This window comes from Palaemon carinicauda, chromosome 1, assembly GCF_036898095.1.
Source record: "Palaemon carinicauda isolate YSFRI2023 chromosome 1, ASM3689809v2, whole genome shotgun sequence".
Lineage (NCBI taxonomy): Eukaryota > Metazoa > Arthropoda > Malacostraca > Decapoda > Palaemonidae > Palaemon > Palaemon carinicauda.
In genome coordinates this window covers 304,419,922-304,446,148 of record NC_090725.1, presented here as the reverse complement: position 1 = coordinate 304,446,148, position 26,227 = coordinate 304,419,922, and the positions used below count along the sequence as shown (strand labels likewise).

At 33.6% G+C, this 26,227-nt stretch overlaps 1 protein-coding gene and 1 long non-coding RNA gene across 3 annotated transcripts in view; one reads left to right on the top strand and one right to left on the bottom strand.

Annotated features, from left to right (window-relative positions):
• The window catches only part of LOC137658535 (uncharacterized), a 211,264-nt gene that overhangs the window by 78,537 nt on the left and 106,500 nt on the right, over positions 1 to 26,227 (top strand). Inside the window, exon 1 of one of the 2 annotated variants that reach the window (XR_011047357.1) lies at positions 6,126 to 6,346. The exons of the other annotated variant lie outside the window; for it this stretch is intronic. This is a non-coding gene — a long non-coding RNA (uncharacterized lncRNA). Of the gene's footprint in view, positions 1 to 6,125; positions 6,347 to 26,227 lie in introns of those variants that run through there. 2 annotated transcript variants of the gene reach the window in all.
• LOC137645467 (exosome complex component MTR3-like) overlaps positions 25,102 to 26,227 on the bottom strand; it is an 82,527-nt gene continuing 81,401 nt past the window's right edge. The window contains exon 7 of the mRNA XM_068378275.1: positions 25,102 to 25,196. Coding sequence (XP_068234376.1) covers positions 25,137 to 25,196 — 60 coding nt within the window. The 3' untranslated portion in view covers positions 25,102 to 25,136. The remainder of the gene's footprint in view (positions 25,197 to 26,227) is intronic.

Below are 26,227 nucleotides of genomic sequence, written 5' to 3'. Positions count from 1 at the left end.
ATGTGTATTACTATTTAAAAGGGCAAGGTTTATTACGATTTAAAAGGACAATGTATATTAAGATTTGAAATGACATTGCATATTACGATTTAAAAGGACAAGGTATATTACGATTTAATACGCCTGTGTATATTAAGATTTGAAAGGACAATGTAGACTACTCGTGTATTACGATTAAAAGGACAAGGTGAATTAAGATTTAAAAGTATAAAAGACAAGGTCTATTACAATTTAAAAGGACAATGTATATTAAGATTTTAAAGGACAATGTAGGCTACTCGTGAATTACGATTAAAAGGACAAGGTGAATTAAGATTTAAAAGTATAAAAGACAAGGTCTATTACAATTTAAAAGGACAATGTATATTAAGATTTTAAAGGACAATGTAGGCTACTCGTGAATTACGATTAAAAGGACAAGTATTAAGATTTAAAAGGAAAAAGGACAAGGTGTAATAAGATTTAAAAGGACAATGTATATTGTAATTTAAAAGGACAACGTGTATTACTATTTAAAAGGACAATGTTTATTAAGATTTAAAAGGAAGTATATTTAGAGTTAAAATAACAATGAACTCGTAGATTACGATAAAAGGGACAAGGTGTATGACTATTTAAAAGGACAATTTACATTACGATATAAAAGGAACGTATATTAGGACTTAAAAGGAAAATATTACTACATTTAAAAGGACAAGGTATATCAAGATTTAATACGCCAATGTATATTAAGATTTAAAAGACAATGTAGGCTAATTGTGTATTACGATTAAAAGGACAAGTTGTATTAAGATTTAAAAGGAAAAAGGACAAGGTGTATTACAATTGAAAGGACAAGGTGTATTACAATTTAAAAGGACAATGTATATTAAGATTTAAAAGGACAATGTAAGCTACTAGTGTATTACGATTAAAAGGACAAGGTATATAAAGATTCAAAATGATTATGTACATTACAATCCAAAAGGACAATGTGTATTACGATTTAAAAGGACAATTTGTATTACGATTTAAAAGGACAATGTGTATTACCATTTTAAAGGACATGGTGTCGTCGTCTTCTTTTTTTGCCTGCATCTTTAACCACTTTAATGTTGGGTCGATGTTTCTGGCCAGCGTTCTCCATCTACCTCTGACCCACACTTTATCATCGGTTAATCCCTTTGATCGAAGGTTTTGCCTCATTTTTCATGGGCGGATGCCTTTCCTGCCGCCAACCCTCCCCATTTACCCGGGCTTGGGACTGGCACCAAGTTAAGGCTAGCTTGCCCCTCTCAGTGGCTGGGTTTAAAAGGACATGGTGTATTGGTATTGAAAAGGACCAGGTGTATTACTATTGAAAAGGACAAGGGGTGTTAGGATTTAAAAGGAAAAGTTGATATTACGATTTAAAAGGACAAAGAATATAACAATTTAAAAGGCCACGCTATATTTCTATTTATAAGGACAATGTATAATACGATTTAAAAGGACAAAGTACATTACGATTTAAAAGGACCATGTGTATTAAGATTTAAAAGGACAATGTGTATTAAGATCTAAGAGGACAATGGGTATTACAATTTAAAAGGACAATATGTATTAAGATCTAAGAGGACAATGTGTATTAAGATTTAAAAGGACAATGTGTATTAAGATTTAAAAGAATAATGTAAATCATGATTTAAAAGGACAATGTAAATCACGATTTAAAAGGACAATGTGTATTAAAATTTAAAAGGACAACGTGTATTAAAATTTAAAAGGACAATGTGAATTACACATAAGTATTAGGATTTAAAAGGACAATGTGTATTTGTGTATTACGATTTAAAAGGACAATGTGTATTAAGATTTAAAAGGACAATGTGTATTACGATTTAAAAGGACAAGGAATATTAGGATTTAAAAGGTAAATGTACATTAGAATTTAAAAGATCAAGTCGTGTTAGGATTTAAAAGGAAAGGGTCATATAGAATGCATAAAGGTATTCAATTTGGGGCTTTAGATGTAAGATCAATGATTGCTTACATAGATATTCATGTTGCTTAAGAAATTTTTATTTCTCTCTCTCTCTCTCTCTCTCTCTCTCTCTCTCTCTCTCTCTCTCTCTCTCTCTCTCTCTCTCTCTCTCTCTCTCTCTCTCTCTCTCCAGTACTGCTGCTTTTTTTCTCCTTTCAGAAGTTGCAAGAGAAATAGCCAGAAAAAAGAAGCCAGTGAAGACAGACAGACTTCCTATTGAGATCATTTGATTTCCTGGGATGTATAATCAATACAATCGGTGTGCAATTGTTACAAAGATAATGGTAAGAATGAAAATTTAAGTTTTCGGGGGTGATAGTAGTAGGGATTTTTTGTCAAAACTATTAAATATCTCGATTTCTTAACGATTTTAACCTACTATACATAAAATATTTTGGATAAATGCTACTTTATAAATCCAGTACTGTATTGGTAAAATTCCAATAATGTTATGACAGTTCATTCTAATTAGTTAAAACATTACAAGATTGCTTTCGAATTTGTTAATGATAGACCAATTCTAAACTAACTTAGAGAATTTAATGAAAAAAAAACAATATTATTGATTATATATTTTTTTTTATTTACTTGAATTTAATGGATAAACAATGTTATTGTCAAAGATTTTTTTTTTTTTTTTTGGGGGGGGGGAGTTTTTAACAAGAGTTTGAGTCTTACTGCTAGATCCATTGATAGATATTGAAAATTAAACGAAATACAGTTTGAATTGGGCACACAAATTTGAAAGCAACAAAGGAAATGGATAAAAAGTTCAAAGTAGAAAACTATGTAACTTTCGAAAGTCTATGCTCTAGAAAGTAATGCATATGAATAATTCCATTCGGAATTTTTTAAGATAATTAGTAATTGTCCAGCTTTTAGTCCATTCAGAAAAACATTCTTCCCTGTACACAAGATTTTCAAAGGGTTTCTTATGTCTTTACTCTTAAATCTTTAGTCATTTTCATAGTGCTAAAGTATAGATATCTTGCATTATTAAATTTCAAGATAAAAATTTAATTTTGCATGCTAAAAATTTCTCTCTCATTTAGTCTGCTGACACTTGATATATTTGAATAAAATAACCCACAATATATGAATAATGAAATTGAGCTTTTGAAGGGACCACCTCCCTTCTGTCTTGAGAATACGTACACGATAAATTGTGTATTTTAATGCATTGATATATTTCGTTTTTATTTTCTTAGTTCCATAGAAGTAATGATAATAATATATTATAATGGTGTGTAATTAAATCTATCTATTACCCACTGACTGCATGTCTCTTTAGGTTGCTGGTTTTATGCAACTCCACCAACTTTTCAGTCTTCGGCTGCTTACTATTCTCGTCCAGAAGAATGCCAATGTCATCCTTGCCCACTTCCAATCCCAATGTCTTCCCCAAGGCTAAAATTTCATCAACAACTGTGTAATGGATCTGTTTTAATCCCTAGAAATTGCGTTCAGCAACGCATTTGGGACCATAGTTTCCTCCCAGTGGAATTGAGGGTTCTGTTGACAATAGCTTCCAAGGAATTGCCAATCATTTTAAGGTAGTTATTGTCGTGGAAATGTTATTTCCAAAACTCTAGGAGCATGACCTTGGTCTTTTTGGTGACTTCGAAGCATTGGCTGGATTTATTGCTTTTCGTATGAAGCTTTTTGAAGTTTGATATCAATTGCTGATACAGGCTATGAAGTTTTGGAGTGGTGTTGGGCATATGGAACTTTACTCTAATGAATCTAAACTCCTCCATTAGGTAGTCTTAAATGGCTCAAGGATGGGCAGGAGCATTGTCCTTGAGCAACAAGACACTGATTGGGTGGTTCTTCTTCATGAGGTATTTTTTAACCTAAGGAGCAAAACCCTCATTGACCCATTCCACAAACGAATTGCGAGTCGCCCAAGCCTTGTTGATTGACCATTATGTTCAGTTGCTTCATCTGCACCTTGTACTTTTAAACTCTTGGATTTTTAGACTGATACATCAGTAGAGGTTTGACTTTGCAATCCTCTCTGGCAATAGCACACAACAGCTTGGTTAAAAGGTCGTTTATGGCCTTGGGACTGGAAATTCCATTTTCTTTTACAATAATGGAGGTCCTCCAGGGCATCTTCCAGAACAGAGTGATCTCGTCAAAACTGAACCCTTGCCGAGGCATGATAATCCACGAATCTTTTAAACTCTACAACGAAGGCCTCTGCTGAATATGCATCAGAGCTCGCAGCCTCGCCGTGTGATATAACACTATGGATACCAGTCTTTTGAAATTTTAAAACCAAACCCCGATTGCCTTGAACGTTTAATTCTATTTTTCTGCTGACTTACCTGGCTCCTTATTAACAAGGTCCACATACAATAACTTTGCTTTTTTATAAATGGTGATCTCGGTAATTGTATCTCCTGGTAACTGCTTCTCATTGACCCAGATGAGAAGCACTTCTCTACATTATCGAGGAAACTTGCCTTGTTTTCAGAAATGGCAGCACCCCTTTTGCAACTTGAAATGCTTTGATTTCTTCTGTATGGATAATCATACAAATTGTCAATGTTATACAATAGTATATTTTTGCCAGGTTTGCCACAGGTTACCTTATGCGTACTAATCGACAATTTTTTTTTTCACCTCTTCAGTAATCTTAGCATCATTCTTAATCATCTAAGGGGGCCATTGTCTACAGTAGATGCTGTACTGTACTGTTAACTTGATGGTGAACAATAGTAGGTAGTAAGTAAGCAAAGCCACCAGCCACCAATTGAGTTACTACCTCTAAGAATTATTGGGTCCTTTGACTGACCAGACGGTGCATCATCGCAACCCTCTGTTTACGGAACAGTTTTCCCTTGCCTACACATACATCGAACAGTTCAGCCCATGATTTACGCATTCTCCTCTTTCCTCGTACACCTGACAATACTACGATAACCAAAAAGACACTTTTTCACTCGAGGGAGTTAACTATCTCGCTGTAATTGTTCAGAGACAACTTTCCACTTGGAAAGGTATGAATTTATGAGCTATGGTAAGCAGTTCTTCAAGGAGGACATTCCAAAATCAAACTATTGTTCTATTAGTCTTGGGTAGTACCATAGCCTCTGTACCATAGTCTTCCACTGTCTTGAGTTAGTTCCCTTGCTTGAGGGTACACTTAGGCACACTATTCTATTTATTCCCTTATTTACTTTCCTTACTGGGTATTTTCCCTGTTGGAGCCCTTGTGCTTATAGCATCCTGCTTTCCAACTAGGGTTATAGATTAGCTAGTAACGATAATGATGATGATAATTAGATAAAAGAACACTCGGTGACAACTCTTCAAAGAACCCTTCCAAAGACACACTTGCACGATACTGCACCTAGAATTCTGGATGATGCTACTAAAAGTAATGCTCTGAGAGTAGAAGCGTCAAGGTATCGTTAAGCAATGGGATGGAAGGGTTGCAAGTTAGGGCAAAATTAAATGGCATACAAATCTTGTGAACACTTGGTGGGTGGTGTATGAGCACATTGTGTGCTAGTATTAGTACTGTACTTGTCCAGAAAAATGCTCATATGGAGGGAAATTTTAATTTGCAGACCTATGTACGGCTTGTAAACAGGTTTAAATTTTTTTTTCTCTTATGCCAACTTGTTCATATTTCAGAGTTACACATAGTTAGTACTGTATAGTCAAAAAGGTATGTGCAATTTATATAGTAATTTTACAAATTGTTGCATATGTAATGTTTACACTAAGTATGGAAATACCTTGGACATTCATTTAAAAGTGATGAGCAAATATACAAAAACTTATGAATTATATGCAGTATATACATTTTCATAAAGAGAAGACCCGTGGTATTTTAATTGACTCCCTTCGCCTTTTTAAAAGTAGATTGCTCCTGTCATCAATGGTTGCATTGATAGCAATTGGATTAACAGGGTGTCGTCTTGTCAGCTAGTTTTTGTCTGACTGCTGTATCCTTCCCACACCTCTAGAAACAGTCTGGATCCTAATACCCCTTCACTCACTAAAGTGCTCCTAAACAACCTTATATTACTGACGTGTAGGGCATGTCATATGATTCACTTAAATTCTGTTGGTGTGAACAAAGTTTCAACTGAATTTTTGTCATGTTTCAGATGGCAGTGCAAGTTGTTTGCTTAATACCTCATGGATTAACTTTAGAGGTGGAAATGTAGACCTTATAATACATCTTCTGTACTAGAAAAGCAAGCCCTATGCTTACATGCACACCAATCCCAGCACCAAGTGGTAAACAAAACAAAAAAATCAGACTATTTTCTCTCGGCTCGACCCGATTCAGGAAGATGAGGAAGAAAACCGAGGCGTACCCTGAAAGTGAGGAATTAACTTCTTTTTAAACTTTGTATAGCTTGTTACTGATAAATACCCTATTGTAAGTTTAGATTTTACCAAATATGCAGAAGTAGAAACTCCCAAGACAATTTACACCTCTCGGTTCTCTAACTTCGTGGTGGATATAATTGATAAATTGCAATTAAGGATAAGGTTCCAATGTAGAACTAAAACCACTAACTCAATGTTCCATTTATAAGTTTGTGACACAGAAAAGAGTGGGCTCGGTTCTCTAACTTCGTGGTGGATATAATTGATAAATTGCAATTAAGGATAAGGTTCCAATGTAGAATTAAAACCACTTTAACTCAATGTTCCATTTATAAGTTTGTGACACAGAAAAGAGTGGGCTCGGTTCTCTAACTTCGTGGTGGATATAATTGATAAATTGCAATTAAGGATAAGGTTCCAATGTAGAACTAAAACCACTTTAACTCAATGTTCCATTTATAAGTTTGTGACACAGAAAAGAGTGGGCTCGGTTCTCTAACTTCGTGGTGGATATAATTGATAAATTGCAATTAAGGATAAGGTTCCAATGTAGAACTAAAACCACTTTAACTCAATGTTCCATTTATAAGTTTGTGACACAGAAAAGAGTGGGCTCGGTTCTCTAACTTCGTGGTGGATATAATTGATAAATTGCAATTAAGGATAAGGTTCCAATGTAGAACTAAAACCACTTTAACTCAGTTAATGTTCCATTTATAAGTTTGTGACACAGAAAAGAGTGGGCTCGGTTCTCTAACTTCGTGGTGGATATAATTGATAAATTGCTATTAAGGATAAGGTTCCAATGTAGAACTAAAACCACTTTAACTCAATGTTCCATTTATAAGTTTGTGACACAGAAAAGAGTGGGCTCGGTTCTCTAACTTCGTGGTGGATATAATTGATAAATTGCAATTAAGGATAAGGTTCCAATGTAGAACTAAAACCACTTTAACTCAATGTTCCATTTATAAGTTTGTGACACAGAAAAGAGTGGGCTCGGTTCTCTAACTTCGTGGTGGATATAATTGATAAATTGCAATTAAGGATAAGGTTCCAATGTAGAACTAAAAGCACTTTAACTCAATGTTCCATTTATAAGTTTGTGACACAGAAAAGAGTGGGCTCGGTTCTCTAACTTCGTGGTGGATATAATTGATAAATTGCAATTAAGGATAAGGTTCCAATGTAGAACTAAAACCACTTTAACTCAATGTTCCATTTATAAGTTTGTGACACAGAAAAGAGTGGGCTCGGTTCTCTAACTTCGTGGTGGATATAATTGATAAATTGCAATTAAGGATAAGGTTCCAATGTAGAACTAAAACCACTTTAACTCAATGTTCCATTTATAAGTTTGTGACACAGAAAAGAGTGGGCTCGGTTCTCTAACTTCGTGGTGGATATAATTGATAAATTGCAATTAAGGATAAGGTTCCAATGTAGAACTAAAACCACTTTAACTCAATGTTCCATTTATAAGTTTGTGACACAGAAAAGAGTGGGCTCGGTTCTCTAACTTCGTGGTGGATATAATTGATAAATTGCAATTAAGGATAAGGTTCCAATGTAGAACTAAAACCACTTTAACTCAATGTTCCATTTATAAGTTTGTGACACAGAAAAGAGTGGGCTCGGTTCTCTAACTTCGTGGTGGATATAATTGATAAATTGCAATTAAGGATAAGGTTCCAATGTAGAACTAAAAGCACTTTAACTCAATGTTCCATTTATAAGTTTGTGACACAGAAAAGAGTGGGCTCGGTTCTCTAACTTCGTGGTGGATATAATTGATAAATTGCAATTAAGGATAAGGTTCCAATGTAGAACTAAAACCACTTTAACTCAATGTTCCATTTATAAGTTTGTGACACAGAAAAGAGTGGGCTCGGTTCTCTAACTTCGTGGTGGATATAATTGATAAATTGCAATTAAGGATAAGGTTCCAATGTAGAACTAAAACCACTTTAACTCAATGTTCCATTTATAAGTTTGTGACACAGAAAAGAGTGGGCTCGGTTCTCTAACTTCGTGGTGGATATAATTGATAAATTGCAATTAAGGATAAGGTTCCAATGTAGAACTAAAACCACTTTAACTCAATGTTCCATTTATAAGTTTGTGACACAGAAAAGAGTGGGCTCGGTTCTCTAACTTCGTGGTGGATATAATTGATAAATTGCAATTAAGGATAAGGTTCCAATGTAGAACTAAAACCACTTTAACTCAATGTTCCATTTATAAGTTTGTGACACAGAAAAGAGTGGGCTCGGTTCTCTAACTTCGTGGTGGATATAATTGATAAATTGCAATTAAGGATAAGGTTCCAATGTAGAACTAAAAGCACTTTAACTCAATGTTCCATTTATAAGTTTGTGACACAGAAAAGAGTGGGCTCGGTTCTCTAACTTCGTGGTGGATATAATTGATAAATTGCAATTAAGGATAAGGTTCCAATGTAGAACTAAAAGCACTTTAACTCAATGTTCCATTTATAAGTTTGTGACACAGAAAAGAGTGGGCTCGGTTCTCTAACTTCGTGGTGGATATAATTGATAAATTGCAATTAAGGATAAGGTTCCAATGTAGAACTAAAACCACTTTAACTCAATGTTCCATTTATAAGTTTGTGACACAGAAAAGAGTGGGCTCGGTTCTCTAACTTCGTGGTGGATATAATTGATAAATTGCAATTAAGGATAAGGTTCCAATGTAGAACTAAAACCACTTTAACTCAATGTTCCATTTATAAGTTTGTGACACAGAAAAGAGTGGGCTCGGTTCTCTAACTTCGTGGTGGATATAATTGATAAATTGCAATTAAGGATAAGGTTCCAATGTAGAACTAAAACCACTTTAACTCAATGTTCCATTTATAAGTTTGTGACACAGAAAAGAGTGGGCTCGGTTCTCTAACTTCGTGGTGGATATAATTGATAAATTGCAATTAAGGATAAGGTTCCAATGTAGAACTAAAACCACTTTAACTCAATGTTCCATTTATAAGTTTGTGACACAGAAAAGAGTAGGCTCGGTTCTCTAACTTCGTGGTGGATATAATTGATAAATTGCAATTAAGGATAAGGTTCCAATGTAGAACTAAAACCACTTTAACTCAATGTTCCATTTATAAGTTTGTGACACAGAAAAGAGTGGGCAGGGCTTCTAACATTTCTCTTTGGCTAAACAGAGGAGAGGTGTTATTATTATTATTATTATTATTATTATTATTATTATTATTATTATTATTATTATTATTATTATTATTATTATTATTATTCCTAGCTAAGCTAGAACCCTAGTTGGAGCAAGATGCTATAAGCCCAAGGCCTCCAACAGGGAAAAATAGCCAGTGAGGAAAAGGAATAAGGAAATAAACGATATAAGAAGTAATGAAAATTGAAATAGAATATTTCATAAACATCAACAACATTAAAACAGATATTTGATATATAAATTGTAAAAGGACTTATGTATACCTGTTTATAGCCATTGTTGCGGAAATTGAATCTATAAATTCCGGTCCTTCACGAGTTCCTGGAGGGTCTAAAACATGCTGTGCCAAAAATAGCAATTAGTACACCCGATATATAAAAATGTACTTCGAGAAAAAGCCTATGACAATGGCCATTAAATTCATAGTAGTAAAATTGGCAATACTCCTAATGATTGCACACATTTCTGTAGGTATGTACTGTACTGTGGAAGAGATTTTCAGCATCAGTCAGTCATTAATTGGTGTAGGAAAAACATTGAGGTTATCCAACCTTTTGATTTTTGACATTCTATCCAAGAAAATATTGAAAACATATTTTGCCATTCACTTGATGGAAATTTCATTCCATAAACTAAGGTTTTTGTGTATTTCTTACTCCTATACAAGAACTGCAATCTTTTTTAAGTTATTTATTTAAAATTTGCTAGATTGTATTTGCATAGACTAATTTATTTGCCAATATCATTTCATGTTGATCACATGGCTAAGAATTCTTTATTTTCAGAATAATTTGTTTACTGTTTAATTACTGCAAAATCCAATCAATCGCCATCAAGCTGACCAAGAAATGCTGATTGGAGCAAAACGTGAAGTTGTACGGTAAGTGAGGGTGAATTGTAATTTCTGAAGTTAGGCTCAGGCAGGTTAATTCATTCAGCACAATATGTAACATTTATGTAAATAGCTTTATAATTTCTAAGGAGTTAGGAGAAAGAGGGTGAATTGTGATTTTTGAAGCTATGCTCAGGCAGGTTAATTCATTCAGTACAGTACTTAACATTTGTGTTAATAGCTTTATAATTTCTAAGGAGTTAGGAGAAAGAGGGTGAATTGTAATTTCTGAAGCTATGCTCAGGCAGGTTAATTCATTCAGTACAGTACTTAACATTTGTGTTAATAGCTTTATAATTTCTAAGGAGTTAGGAGAAAGAGGGTGAATTGTAATTTCTGAAGCTATGCTCAGGCAGGTTAATTCATTCAGTACAGTACTTAACATTTGTGTTAATAGCTTTATAATTTCTAAGGAGTTAGGAAAAAGAGGGTGAATTGTAATTTCTGAAGCCATGTTCAGGCAGGTTAATTCATTCAGTACAGTACTTAACATTTGTGTTAATAGCTTTATAATTACTGAGGAGTTAGGAGAAAGAGGGTGAATTGTAATTTTGAAGTTATGCTCAGGCAGCTTAATTCATTCAGTACAGTACTTAACATTTGTGTTAATAGCTTTATAATTTCTAAGGAGATAGGAGAAAGAGGGTGAATTGTAATTTCTGAAGCCATGTTCAGGCAGGTTAATTCATTCAGTACAGTACTTAACATTTGTGTTGATAGCTTTATAATTTTTAAGGAGTAGGAGAAAGAGGGTGAATTGTAATTTCTGAAGCCATGCTCAGGCAGCTTAATTCATTCAGTACAGTACTTAACATTTGTGTTAATAGCTTTATAATTACTAAGGAGTTAGGAGAAAGAGGGTGAATTGTAATTTCTGAAGTTATGTTCAGGCAGGTTAATTCATTCATACAGTACTTAACATTTGTGTTGATAGCTTTATAATTTCTAAGGAGTTAGGAGAAAGAGGGTGAATTGTAATTTCTGAAGTTATGCTCAGGCAGCTTAATTCATTCAGTACAGTACTTAACATTTGTGTTAATAGCTTTATAATTACTAAGGAGTTAGGAGAAAGAGGGTGAATTGTAATTTCTGAAGTTATGTTCAGGCAGGTTAATTCATTCAGTACAGTACTTGACATTTGTGTTGATAGCTTTATAATTTCTAAGGAGTTAGGAGAAAAAGGGTGAATTGTAATTTCTGAAGTTATGCTCAGGCAGCTTAATTCATTCAATACAGTACTTGACATTTGTGTTGATAGCTTTATAATTTCTAAGGAGTTAGGAGAAAGAGGGTGAATTGTAATTTCTGAAGCTATGCTCAGGCAGCTTAATTCATTCAGTACAGTACTTAACATTTGTGTTATTAGCTTTATAATTACTAAGGAGTTAGGAGAAATAGGGTGAATTGTAATTTCTGAAGCTATGCTCAGGCAGCTTAATTCATTCAACACAGTACTTAACATTTGTGTTGATAGCTTTATAATTTCTAAGGAGTTAGGAGAAAGAGGGTGAATTGTAATTTCTGAAGCTATGCTCAGGCAGCTTAATTCATTCAGTACAGTACTTAACATTTGTGTTGATAGCTTTATAATTACTAAGGAGTTAGGAGAAATAGGGTGAATTGTAATTTCTGAAGCTATGCTCAGGCAGCTTAATTCATTCAGTACAGTACTTAACATTTGTGTTGATAGCTTTATAATTACTAAGGAGTTAGGAGAAAGAGGGTGAATTGTAATTTCTGAAGCTATGCTCAGGCAGCTTAATTCATTCAGTACAGTACTTAACATTTGTGTTGATAGCTTTATAATTACTAAGGAGTTAGGAGAAAGAGGGTGAATTGTAATTTCTGAAGCTATGCTCAGGCAGCTTAATTCATTCAGTACAGTACTTGACATTTGTGTTAATAGCTTTATAATTACTAAGGAGTTAGGAGAAAGAGGGTGAATTGTAATTTCTGAAGCTATGCTCAGGCAGCTTAATTCATTCAGTACAGTACTTAACATTTGTGTTGATGGCTTTATAATTACTAAGGAGTTAGGAGAAAGTGGGTGAATTGTAATTTCTGAAGCTATGCTCAGGCAGCTTAATTCATTCATTACAGTACTTAACATTTGTGTTGATAGCTTTATAATTACTAAGGAGTTAGGAGAAAGAGGGTGAATTGTAATTTCTGAAGCTATGCTCAGGCAGCTTAATTCATTCAGTACAGTACTTGACATTTGTGTTGATAGCTTTATAATTACTAAGGAGTTAGGAGAAAGAGGGTGAATTGTAATTTCTGAAGCTATGCTCAGGCAGCTTAATTCATTCAGTACAGTACTTAACATTTGTGTTGATAGCTTTATAATTTCTAAGGAGATAGGAGAAAGAGGTGAATTGTAATTTCTGAAGCTATGCTCAGGCAGCTTAATTCATTCAGTACAGTACTTGACATTTGTGTTGATGGCTTTATAATTACTAAGGAGTTAGGAGAAAGAGGGTGAATTGTAATTTCTGAAGCTATGCTCAGGCAGCTTAATTCATTCAGTACAGTACTTAACATTTGTGTTAATAGCTTTATAATTACTAAGGAGTTAGGAGAAATAGGGTGAATTGTAATTTCTGAAGCTATGCTCAGGCAGCTTAATTCATTCAACACAGTACTTAACATTTGTGTTGATAGCTTTATAATTACTAAGGAGTTAGGAGAAAGAGGGTGAATTGTAATTTCTGAAGCTATGCTCAGGCAGCTTAATTCATTCAGTACAGTACTTAACATTTGTGTTAATAGCTTTATAATTACTAAGGAGTTAGGAGAAATAGGGTGAATTGTAATTTCTGAAGCTATGCTCAGGCAGCTTAATTCATTCAGTACAGTACTTAACATTTGTGTTGATAGCTTTATAATTACTAAGGAGTTAGGAGAAAGAGGGTGAATTGTAATTTCTGAAGCTATGCTCAGGCAGCTTAATTCATTCAGTACAGTACTTAACATTTGTGTTGATAGCTTTATAATTACTAAGGAGTTAGGAGAAAGAGGGTGAATTGTAATTTCTGAAGCTATGCTCAGGCAGCTTAATTCATTCAGTACAGTACTTGACATTTGTGTTAATGGCTTTATAATTACTAAGGAGTTAGGAGAAAGAGGGTGAATTGTAATTTCTGAAGCTATGCTCAGGCAGCTTAATTATTCAAGTACAGTACTTAACATTTGTGTTGATAGCTTTATAATTACTAAGGAGTTAGGAGAAAGAGGGTGAATTGTAATTTCTGAAGCTATGCTCAGGCAGCTTAATTCATTCAGTACAGTACTTAACATTTGTGTTAATGGCTTTATAATTACTAAGGAGTTAGGAGAAAGAGGGTGAATTGTAATTTCTGAAGCTATGCTCAGGCAGCTTAATTATTCATACAGTACTTAACATTTGTGTTGATAGCTTTATAATTACTAAGGAGTTAGGAGAAATAGGGTGAATTGTAATTTCTGAAGCTATGCTCAGGCAGCTTAATTCATTCAGTACAGTACTTAACATTTGTGTTGATAGCTTTATAATTACTAAGGAGTTAGGAGAAAGAGGGTGAATTGTAATTTCTGAAGTTATGCTCAGGCAGGTTAATTATTCAATACAGTACTTGACATTTGTGTTGATAGCTTTATAATTTCTAAGGAGATAGGAGAAAGAGGGTGAATTGTAATTTCTGAAGCTATGCTCAGGCAGCTTAATTCATTCAGTACAGTACTTAACATTTGTGTTAATAGCTTTATAATTTCTAAGGAGATAGGAGAAAGAGGGTGAATTGTAATTTCTAAAGCTATGCTCAGGCAGCTTAATTCATTCTACACAGTACTTGACATTTGTGTTGATGGCTTTATAATTACTAAGGAGTTAGGAGAAAGAGGGTGAATTGTAATTTCTGAAGCTATGCTCAGGCAGCTTAATTCATTCAGTACAGTACTTAACATTTGTATTAATAGCTTTATAATTACTAAGGAGTTAGGAGAAATAGGGTGAATTGTAATTTCTGAAGCTATGCTCAGGCAGCTTAATTCATTCAGTACAGTACTTAACATTTGTGTTGATAGCTTTATAATTACTAAGGAGTTAGGAGAAAGAGGGTGAATTGTAATTTCTGAAGCTATGCTCAGGCAGCTTAATTCATTCAGTACAGTACTTAATATTTGTGTTGATAGCTTTATAATTACTAAGGAGTTAGGAGAAAGAGGGTGAATTGTAATTTCTGAAGCTATGCTCAGGCAGCTTAATTCATTCAGTACAGTACTTAACATTTGTGTTAATAGCTTTATAATTACTAAGGAGTTAGGAGAAAGAGGGTGAATTGTAATTTCTGAAGCTATGCTCAGGCAGCTTAATTCATTCAACACAGTACTTAACATTTGTGTTGATAGCTTTATAATTACTAAGGAGTTAGGAGAAAGAGGGTGAATTGTAATTTCTGAAGCTATGCTCAGGCAGCTTAATTCATTCAGTACAGTACTTAACATTTGTGTTAATAGCTTTATAATTACTAAGGAGTTAGGAGAAATAGGGTGAATTGTAATTTCTGAAGCTATGCTCAGGCAGCTTAATTCATTCATTACAGTACTTAACATTTGTGTTGATAGCTTTATAATTACTAAGGAGTTAGGAGAAATAGGGTGAACTGTAATTTCTGAAGCTATGCTCAGGCAGCTTAATTCATTCAGTACAGTACTTAACATTTGTGTTGATAGCTTTATAATTACTAAGGAGTTAGGAGAAAGAGGGTGAATTGTAATTTCTGAAGTTATTCTCAGGCAGGTTAATTCATTCAATACAGTACTTGACATTTGTGTTGATAGCTTTATAATTTCTAAGGAGATAGGAGAAAGAGGGTGAATTGTAATTTCTGAAGCTATGCTCAGGCAGCTTAATTCATTCAGTACAGTACTTGACATTTGTGTTAATGGCTTTATAATTTCTAAGGAGATAGGAGAAAGAGGGTGAATTGTAATTTCTGAAGCTATGCTCAGGCAGCTTAATTCATTCAGTACAATACTTGACATTTGTGTTAATGGCTTTATAATTTCTAAGGAGATAGGAGAAAGAGGGTGAATTGTAATTTCTGAAGCTATGCTCAGGCAGCTTAATTCATTCAGTACAGTACTTAACATTTGTGTTATTAGCTTTATAATTACTAAGGAGTTAGGAGAAATAGAGTGAATTGTAATTTCTGAAGCTATGCTCAGGCAGCTTAATTCAGTCAACAGAGTACTTGACATTTGTGTTGAAAGCTTTATAATTTCTAAGGAGTTAGGAGAAATAGGGTGAATTGTAAGTTCTGAAGCTATGCTCAGGCAGCTTAATTCATTCAGTACAGTACTTAACATTTGTGTTGATAGCTTTATAGTTTCTAAGGAGATAGGAGAAAGAGGGTGAATTGTAACTTCTGAAGCTATGCTCAGGCAGCTTAATTCATTCAGTAAAGTACTTAACATTTGTGTTAATAGCTTTATAATTACTAAGGAGTTAGGAGAAAGAGGGTGAATGGTAATTTCTGAAGCTATGCTCAGGCAGCTTAATTCATCCAGTACAGTACTTAACATTTGTGTTGATAGCTTTATAATTACTAAGGAGTTAGGAGAAAGAGGGTGAATTGTAATTTCTGAAGTTATGCTCAGGCAGGTTAATTCATTCAATACAGTACTTGAAATTTGTGTTGATAGCTTTATAATTTCTAAGGAGATAGGAGAAAGAGGGTGAATTGTAATTTCTGAAGCCATGTTCAGGCAGCTTAATTCATTCAGTACAGTACTTAACACTTGTGTTAATAGCTTTATAATTTCTAAGGAGTTAGGAGAAAGAGGGTGAATTGTAATTTCTGAAGTTATGCTCAGGCAGGTTAATTCATTCAATACATTACTTAACATTTGTGTTAATAGCTTTATAATTACTAAGGAGTTAGGAGAAAGAGGGTGAATTGTAATTTCTGAAGCCATGTTCAGGCAGCTTAATTCATTCAGTACAGTACTTAACATTTGTGTTGATAGCTTTATAATTACTAAGGAGTTAGGAGAAAGAGGGTGAATTGTAATTTCTGAAGTTATGCTCAGGCAGGTTAATTCATTCAATACAGTACTTGACATTTGTGTTGATAGCTTTATAATTTCTAAGGAGTCAGGAGAAAGAGGGTGAATTGTAATTTCTGAAGCTATGCTCAGGCAGCTTAATTCATTCAGTACAGTACTTAACATTTGTGTTAATAGCTTTATAATTACTAAGGAGTTAGGAGAAAGAGGGTGAATTGTAATTTCTGAAGCTATGCTCAGGCAACTTAATTCATTCAGTACAGTACTTAACATTTGTGTTGATAGCTTTATAATTTCTAAGGAGATAGGAGAAAGAGGGTGAATTGTAATTTCTGAAGCTATGGTCAGGCACCTTAATTCATTCAGTACAGTACTTGACATTTGTGTTAATAGCTTTATAATTACTAAGGAGTTAGGAGAAATAGTGTGAATTGTAATTTCTGAAGCTATGCTCAGGCAGCTTAATTCATTCAGTACAGTACTTAACATTTGTGTTAATAGCTTTATAATTTCTAAGGAGATTGGAGAAAGAGGGTGAATTGTAATTTCTGAAGCTATGCTCAGGCAGCTTAATTCATTCAGTACAGTACTTAACATTTGTGTTGATAGCTTTATAATTTCTAAGGAGATAGGAGAAAGAGGGTGAATTGTAATTTCTGAAGCTATGCTCAGGCATCTTAATTCATTCAGTACAGTACTTGACATTTGTGTTAATGGCTTTATAATTACTAAGGAGTTAGGAGAAATAGGGTGAATTGTAATTTCTGAAGCTATGCTCAGGCAGCTTAATTCATTCAGTACAGTACTTAACATTTGTGTTAATAGCTTTATAATTTCTAAGGAGATAGGAGAAAGAGGGTGAATTGTAATTTATGAAGCTATGCTCAGACAGCTTAATTCATTCAGTACAGTACTTAACATTTGTGTTAATAGCTTTATAATTTCTAAGGAAATAGGAGAAATAGGGAGAATTGTAATTTCTGAAGCTATGCTCAGGCAGCTTAATTCATTCAGTACAGTACTTAACATTTGTGTTAATAGCTTTATAATTACTAAGGAGTTAGGAGAAATAGGGTGAATTGTAATTTCTGAAGCTATGCTCAGGCAGCTTAATTCATTCAGTACAGTACTTAACATTTGTGTTAATAGCTTTATAATTTCTAAGGGGATAGGAGAAAGAGGGTGAATTGTAATTTCTGAAGCTATGCTCAGACAGCTTAATTCATTCAGTACAGTACTTAACATTTGTGTTAATAGCTTTAAAATTACTAAGGAGTTAGGAGAAAGAGGGTGAATTGTAATTTCTGAAGCTATGCTCAGGCAGCTTAATTCATTCAGTACAGTACTTAACATTTGTGTTAATAGCTTTATAATTACTAAGGAGTTAGGAGAAATAGGGTGAATTGTAATTTCTGAAGCTATGCTCAGGCAGCTTAATTCATTCAGTATAGTACTTAACATTTGTGTTGATAGCTTTATAATTTCTAAGGAGATAGGAGAAAGGGGGTGAATTGTAATTTCTGAAGCTATGCTCAGGCAACTTAATTCATTCAGTACAGTACTTAACATTTGTATTGATAGCTTTATAATTTCTAAGGAGGTAGGAGAAAGAGTGTGAATTGTAATTTCTGAAGCTATGCTCAGGCAGCTTAATTCATTCAGTACAGTACTTGACATTTATGTTGATAGCTTTATAATTTCTAAGGAGATAGGAGAAAGAGGGTGAATTGTAATTTCTGAAGCTATGCTCAGGCAGCTTAATTCATTCAACACAGTACTTAACATTTGTGTTGATAGCTTTATAATTACTAAGGAGTTAGGAGAAAGAGGGTGAATTGTAATTTCTGAAGCTATGCTCAGGCAGCTTAATTCATTCAGTACAGTACTTAACATTTGTGTTGATAGCTTTATAATTTCTAAGGAGATAGGAGAAAGAGGGTGAATTGTAATTTCTGAAGCTATGCTCAGGCAGCTTAATTCATTCAGTACAGTACTTAACATTTGTGTTAATAGCTTTATAATTTCTAAGGAGATATGAGAAAGAGGGTGAATTGTAATTTCTGAAGCTATGCTCAGGCAGCTTAATTCATTCAGTACAGTACTTGACATTTGTGTTAATAGCTTTATAATTTCTAAGGAGATAGGAGAAAGAGGGTGAATTGTAATTTCTGAAGCTATGCTCAGGCAGCTTAATTCATTCAGTACAGTACTTGACATTTGTGTTAATAGCTTTATAATTACTAAGGATTTAGGAGAAAGTGTATTGTAATTTCTGAAGCTATGCTCAGGCAGCTTAATTCATTCAGTACAGTACTTAACATTTGTGTTAATAGCTTTATAATTACTAGGGAGTTAGGAGAAAGAGGGTGAATTGTAATTTCTGAAGCTATACTCAGGCAGGTTAATTCATTCAGTACAGTACTTAACATTTGTGTTAATAGCTTTATAATTTCCAAGGAGTTAGGAAAAAGAGGGTGAATTGTAATTTCTGAAGCTATGCTCAGCAGCTTAATTCATTCATTACAGTACTTGACATTTGTTTTAATGGCTTTATAATTTCTAAGGAAATAGGAGAAATAGGGAGAATTGTAATTTCTGAAGCTATGCTCAGGCAGCTTAATTCATTCAGTACAGTACTTAACATTTGTGTTAATAGCTTTATAATTACTAAGGAGTTAGGAGAAAGAGGGTGAATTGTAATTTCTGAAGCTATGCTCAGGCAGCTTAATTCATTCAGTACAGTACTTAACATTTGTGTTGATAGCTTTATAATTACTAAGGAGTTAGGAGAAATAGGGTGAATTGTAATTTCTGAAGCTATGCTCAGGCAGCTTGATTTATTCAGTACAGTACTTAACATTTGTGTTAATAGCTTTATAATTTCTAAGGAGATAGGAGAAAGGGGGTGAATTGTAATTTCTGAAGCTATGCTCAGACAGCTTAATTCATTCAGTACAGTACTTATCATTTGTGTTAATAGCTTTATAATTACTAAGGAGTTAGGAGAAATAGGGTGAATTGTAATTTCTGAAGCTAGGCTCAGGCAGCTTAATTCATTCAGTACAGTACTTAACATTTGTGTTAATAGCTTTATAATTACTAAGGAGTTAGGAGAAATAGGGTGAATTGTAATTTCTGAAGCTATGCTCAGGCAGCTTAATTCATTCAGTACAGTACTTAACATTTGTGTTAATAGCTTTATAATTTCTAAGGAGATAGGAGAAAGAGGGTGAATTGTAATTTCTGAAGCTATGCTCAGACAGCTTAATTCATTCAGTACAGTACTTAACATTTGTGTTAATAGCTTTATAATTACTAAGGAGTAAGGAGAAATAGGGTGAATTGTAATTTCTGAAGCTATGCTCAGGCAGCTTAATTCATTCAGTACAGTACTTAACATTTGTGTTAATAGCTTTATAATTTCTAAGGGGATAGGAGAAAGAGGGTGAATTGTAATTTCTGAAGCTATGCTCAGACAGCTTAATTCATTCAGTACAGTACTTAACATTTGTGTTAATAGCTTTATAATTACTAAGGAGTTAGGAGAAAGAGGGTGAATTGTAATTTCTGAAGCTATGCTCAGGCAGCTTAATTCATTCAGTACAGTACTTAACATTTGTGTTAATAGCTTTATAATTACTAAGGAGTTAGGAGAAAGAGGGTGAATTGTAATTTCTGAAACTATGCTCAGGCAGCTTAATTCATTCAGTACAGTACTTGACATTTGTGTTAATGGCTTTATAATTTCTAAGGAGATAGGAGAAATAGGTTGAATTGTAATTTCTGAAGCTATGCTCAGGCAGCTTAATTCATTCAGTACAGTACTTGACATTTGTGTTAATAGCTTTATAATTACTAAGGAGTTAGGAGAAAGAGGGTGAATTGTAATTTCTAAAGCTATGCTCAGGCAGCTTAATTCATTCAGTACAGTACTTAACATTTGTGTTAATAGCTTTATAATTACTAAGGAGTTAGGAGAAAGAGGGTGAATTGTAATTTCTGAAGCTATGCTCAGGCAGCTGAATTCATTCAGTACAGTACTTAACATTTGTGTTAATAGCTTTATTATTTCTAAGGAGTTAGGAGAAAGAGGGTGAATTGTAATTTCTGAAGCTATGCTCAGTCAGGTTAATTCATTCAGTACAGTACTTAACATTTGTGTTAATAGCTTTATTATTTCTAAGGAGTTAGGAGAAACAGGGTGAATTGTAATTTCTGAAGCTATACTCAGTCAGGTTAATTCATTCAGTACAGTACTTAACATTTGTGTTAATAGCTTTATTATTTCTAAGGAGTTGGGAGAAAGAGGGTGAATTGTAATTTCTGAAGTTATGCTCCGGCAGGTTAATTCATTCAGTATAGTACTTAACATTTGTGTTAATGGCTTTATAATTTCTAAGGAGTTAGGAGAAAGAGGGTGAATTATAATTTCTGAAGCTATGCTCAGGCAGGTTAATTCATTCAGTACAGTACTTAACATGTGTGTTAATAGCTTTATAATTTCTAAGGAGATAAGAGAAAGAGGGTGAATTGTAATTTCTGAAGCTATGCTCAGGCAGCTTAATTCATTCAGTACAGTACTTAACATTTGTGTTGATAGCTTTATAATTTTTAAGGAGGTAGGAGAAAGAGTGTGAATTGTAATTTCTGAAGCTATGCTCAGGCAGCTTAATTCATTCAGTACAGTACTTAACATTTGTGTTGATAGCTTTATAATTTCTAAGGAGATAGGAGAAAGAGGGTGAATTGTAATTTCTGAAGCTATGCTCAGGCAGCTTAATTCATTCAGTACAGTACTTAACATTTGTGTTGATAGCTTTATAATTACTAAGGAGTTAGGAGAAAGAGGGTGAATTGTAATTTCTGAAGCTATGCTCAGGCAGCTTAATTCATTCAGTACAGTACTTAACATTTGTGTTGATAGCTTTATAATTTTAAGGAGATAGGAAAAAGAGGGTGAATTGTAATTTCTGAAGCTATGCTCAGGCAGCTTAATTCATTCAGTACAGTACTTAACATTTGTGTTAATAGCTTTATAATTTTAAGGAGATAGGAGAAAGAGGGTGAATTGTAATTTCTGAAGCTATGCTCAGGCAGCTTAATTCATTCAGTACAGTACTTAACATTTGTGTTGATAGCTTTATAATTTTAAGGAGATAGGAGAAACAGGGTGAATTGTAATTTCTGAAGCTATGCTCAGTCAGGTTAATTCATTCAGTACAGTACTTAACATTTGTGTTAATAGCTTTATAATTTCTAAGGAGATAGGAGAAACAGGGTGAATTGTAATTTCTGAAGCTATGCTCAGGCAGCTTAATTCATTCAGTACAGTACTTGACATTTGTGTTAATAGCTTTATAATTACTAAGGAGTTAGGAGAAAGATGGTGAATATTAATTTCTGAAGTTATGCTCCGGCAGGTTAATTCATTCAGTACAGTACTTAATATTTGTGTTGATAGCTTAATAATTTCTAAGGAGATAGGAGAAAGAGGGTGAATTGTAATTTCTGAAGCTATTCTCAGCCAGCTTAATTCATTCAGTACAGTACTTAACATTTGTGTTGATAGCTTTATAATTTTTAAGGAGGTAGGAGAAAGAGTGTGAATTGTAATTTCTGAATCTATGCTCAGGCAGCTTAATTCATTCAGTACAGTACTTAACATTTGTATTGATAGCTTTATAATTTCTAAGGAGATAGGAGAAAGAGGGTGAATTGTAATTTCTGAAGCTATGCTCAGGCAGCTTAATTCATTCAGTACAGTACTTAACATTTGTGTTGATAGCTTTATAATTACTAAGGAGTTAGGAGAAAGAGGGTGAATTGTAATTTCTGAAGCTATGCTCAGGCAGCTTAATTCATTCAGTACAGTACTTAACATTTGTGTTGATAGCTTTATAATTTCTAAGGAGATAGGAGAAAGAGGGTGAATTGTAATTTCTGAAGCTATGCTCAGGCAGCTTAATTCATTCAGTACAGTACTTAACATTTGTGTTAATAGCTTTATAATTTCTAAGGAGATAGGAGAAAGAGGGTGAATTGTAATTTCTGAAGCTATGCTCAGGCAGCTTAATTCATTCAGTACAGTACTTGACATTTGTGTTAATAGCTTTATAATTTCTAAGGAGATAGGAGAAAGAGGGTGAATTGTAATTTCTGAAGCTATGCTCAGGCAGCTTAATTCATTCAGTACAGTACTTGACATTTGTGTTAATAGCTTTATAATTTCTAAGGAGATAGGAGAAAGAGGGTGAATTGTAATTTCTGAAGCTATGCTCAGGCAGCTTAATTCATTCAGTACAGTACTTAACATTTGTGTTAATAGCTTTATAATTTCTAAGGAGATAGGAGAAAGAGGGTGAATTGTAATTTCTGAAGCTATGCTCAGGCAGCTTAATTCATTCAGTACAGTACTTGACATTTATGTTAATAGCTTTATAATTTCTAAGGAGATAGGAGAAAGAGGGTGAATTGTAATTTCTGAAGCTATGCTCAGGCAGCTTAATTCATTCAGTACAGTACTTAACATTTGTGTTAATAGCTTTATAATTTCTAAGGAGTTAGGAGAAAGAGGGTGAATTGTAATTTCTGAACCTATGCTCACTCAGGCTAATTTATTCAATACAGTACTTGAATATGTTGTTTAATAGCTTTATCATTTCTAAGGAGTTAGAAGAAATTATAAAAAAGCCAAGTGCTATGGCTGTATTCTCTCATCATATTTATACAATTGCTATAACTTCTCAAATAAATAAATTGGGGCGATAGAATTTTAATGTTGTGTATACTATTATGGGATGAAAATTTTGACCCTTCAAAAACTAGAAAAAGTGTCAATTTTCATCATCAGTGTGCTCATGTTATGACTTCTATTTCTCCTCAAGTTGATGCCGAGGGATATTGTAAAATCTGAAAATCTATGGCTATTTACCAAAAATGTTGGACAGCATAGTGGCTGTTACTTTAGATTATTTCCATCGGTATATGAATCTGAGATGAAATCACAATGTAAATTAATATTTTTGCTTTTCTTTTCAACTATATCTAGTGGTTTTAGGGTGCTACTGTATTTCCACATTTTAGTAATGTTTTGCCCAAGTCTGCCTTTTTAAGTACATGCAATTCTTTATATTTTTTCATTGGCAACTAATAATGATTTTCTCATACACATTAACTAATAAACTTCACAGGCATTTATAAGCTTGATTAGCCAATATCCACTATTGCACATTTTGATTTTTTTTTTTTTAGAAATAAAATTTTTGCCTTGTTAGAATAGAGATTTAAGCTTGCTTTGCTTATATCCACTATTGCCCATTTAATATTTCAGAAATGTCTGTTGATCTTACATAAATTTAAACTAAATTAAATTAGAAATTTATATGCTGTACAATAGTTTTAAGGGATTTTGACGAAGGAAAAATCTATTTCTGGGGAGAGACCTGTGGCGCCCGGCGAAAAGTCCTTCTTGTATACCTTTTCTGATAAAAACCTTCCAATTATACCAGAGAAAGATAAAAGCATGGAATGCTGAGGTTACAACCCTCGCGCGAGCACCTTTTGGGTGTCGTGTATAAAGCAAAGGCGCGTGAAATCCACTATTCACAGGTTGTCTTCCATTTAGTTAATTAGGACTTTTCGCCCGGCGCCACAGGTTCGACCCAGAAAATTCATATAATGCAGTATATTAACCAACATATTGTAAGATAAGTATGATGGATTCACTGAAGATTTTACTTTAAACATTGTTTTAAGTGGCTATGTATTAAAAAGTTAAATTCTTTAAAAATTTAATCTTGCCCCACTAATTAAGAGGAATTTAAAAAAAAAATAACCCTAAAGAGGTACTGCACAGGATAGATAGAAAATCTTTTACAGTAATGCAGATTTACACCATTATAACACTAAATTGATTTGGAATTGCTGTTTGAGGTTTTCAGAGGAGCAATATAAATGTATATCATTTTTATTTAAGTTTAGGCTCTTGATCTAGCTTTTGACATCTATAAAAGTAAATTGTTTATTTTACTTCCATTGATAATCTGTTTTATTTACAACCAAGTGATAAATGTGAGCTCCTTATCCACATGGAATAATTAGAAGCTTAAGTTTTTAGCTTTGTATCCTGCTTTTCCATTTTAAATGTAGGGAGTTATAGCAATTTCTCTTTTTTTAAGTTTTCTTTTAATTCTTACTAAAGCATAAGCTAATATTTAGTTGGACAACAATATTTCCCTTACTGACCAGTGAATCACTAACATATCTTCAAATTTTGCAGATAACACGGCTTTGCATCATAAGGACTAGAATAGATTTATGAATTTGGGCTATACAGACCAACGCCTGGGAGTGCGAGACCTTTCAACGCCCAATGGGAACAGACATTTTGGGATTTTTATTTTCAATTATCTGTCATCAAAGGAACTACTGCATACCAAAATATCAGCATGTCTTCAAAACAATTTATGGTACGTATGTATATTATGAGAAATATTTAAGATAAAATTTGAATTGTAAGTAACACTTAATAATACAATTAAAAAAGTTTTAATGATCAATGTTCTTCCAAACTTTAGGAGCAGTTAAAGCCAGATCATATGAAAAGTACTTTATTAATAATTGTAACAATCACTCCACAGTAATTGCAGCTTCATCACTAAGGGCTTGATCAATGTAGTCCTCTAAAGTCTGAAAAGATTAAAATTGTAAAAGGTTATTAACAAATTACACATAAACTATTTAATTATTCATTAGAAAGTCCTATCATATTTTGAAACGCAAAAACTCATGTTAAATGTCAACAAATTTTAAATAATGGTTTTTGTAATAAATAGGTTTTTAAGGTAAAAAATAATTACATACTGACTTCTCAAGCATACATTTCCTTAAATCCGGAAGTCAGAAATCTCTTTAATTGCAAATTCTTTAATTTGCAGAAATAAAATAAAACTGCAGCAGCTGCAAAACCATTATCAGCACCAAGGTCCATCACAAAATAGTTTACAAACTCCAATAGCAGCAAGATTAACAGTCTCCGTACACATGGCAACCGTGATAGCAGGAGCCCAAGACAGTATAAAGATGGGACCAATGAGAAATAGCAAAAACAACTAATAACTTCGGGTTTGAATTGGGCCTTTGGAATGGCAGCAGAGGACATTACTTTATTTCAATGAATGTGAAAATCATACAGCGCCACACCATCACAGGCAGCACTGACAGAGGAATAATAAGTCTGCAGTACAAGAATTGTCAAGAATGAACAGAATCAATGACACCATAACTGCCAACAGTGAAAACCACCAAGAGTATTAGGGCTGCCATCATACCCATAACTGCACAGTGAACAATACCAGAAGCACTATGACAACAGCAACATGACTACCACCACCGACCACAAACAACAGTACCAGGACTGTCCAGTTAACACTGCCATGTGACCTTAACTTATAACAGTGAACACTGCCGAAAGTGAATGCGGCCATTATAAGTGAACACTGCCGAAAGTGAATGCGGCCAACTAACAATATTGCCAACAGTAAATGCTTCAAATATCGACTCCCCAATGGTGTGAGTGCTGTCAACAAGAAAGATTGCAACCAATTAATGCTGTTGCATAAGACTGCCAACAGTGAATGCTGACAAGAAAGATTCCAAACAGAAGTGCCAACAATCAAAACTGCAAATGGTGAGTGCTATCAACAATCAGGCTTGCTAAC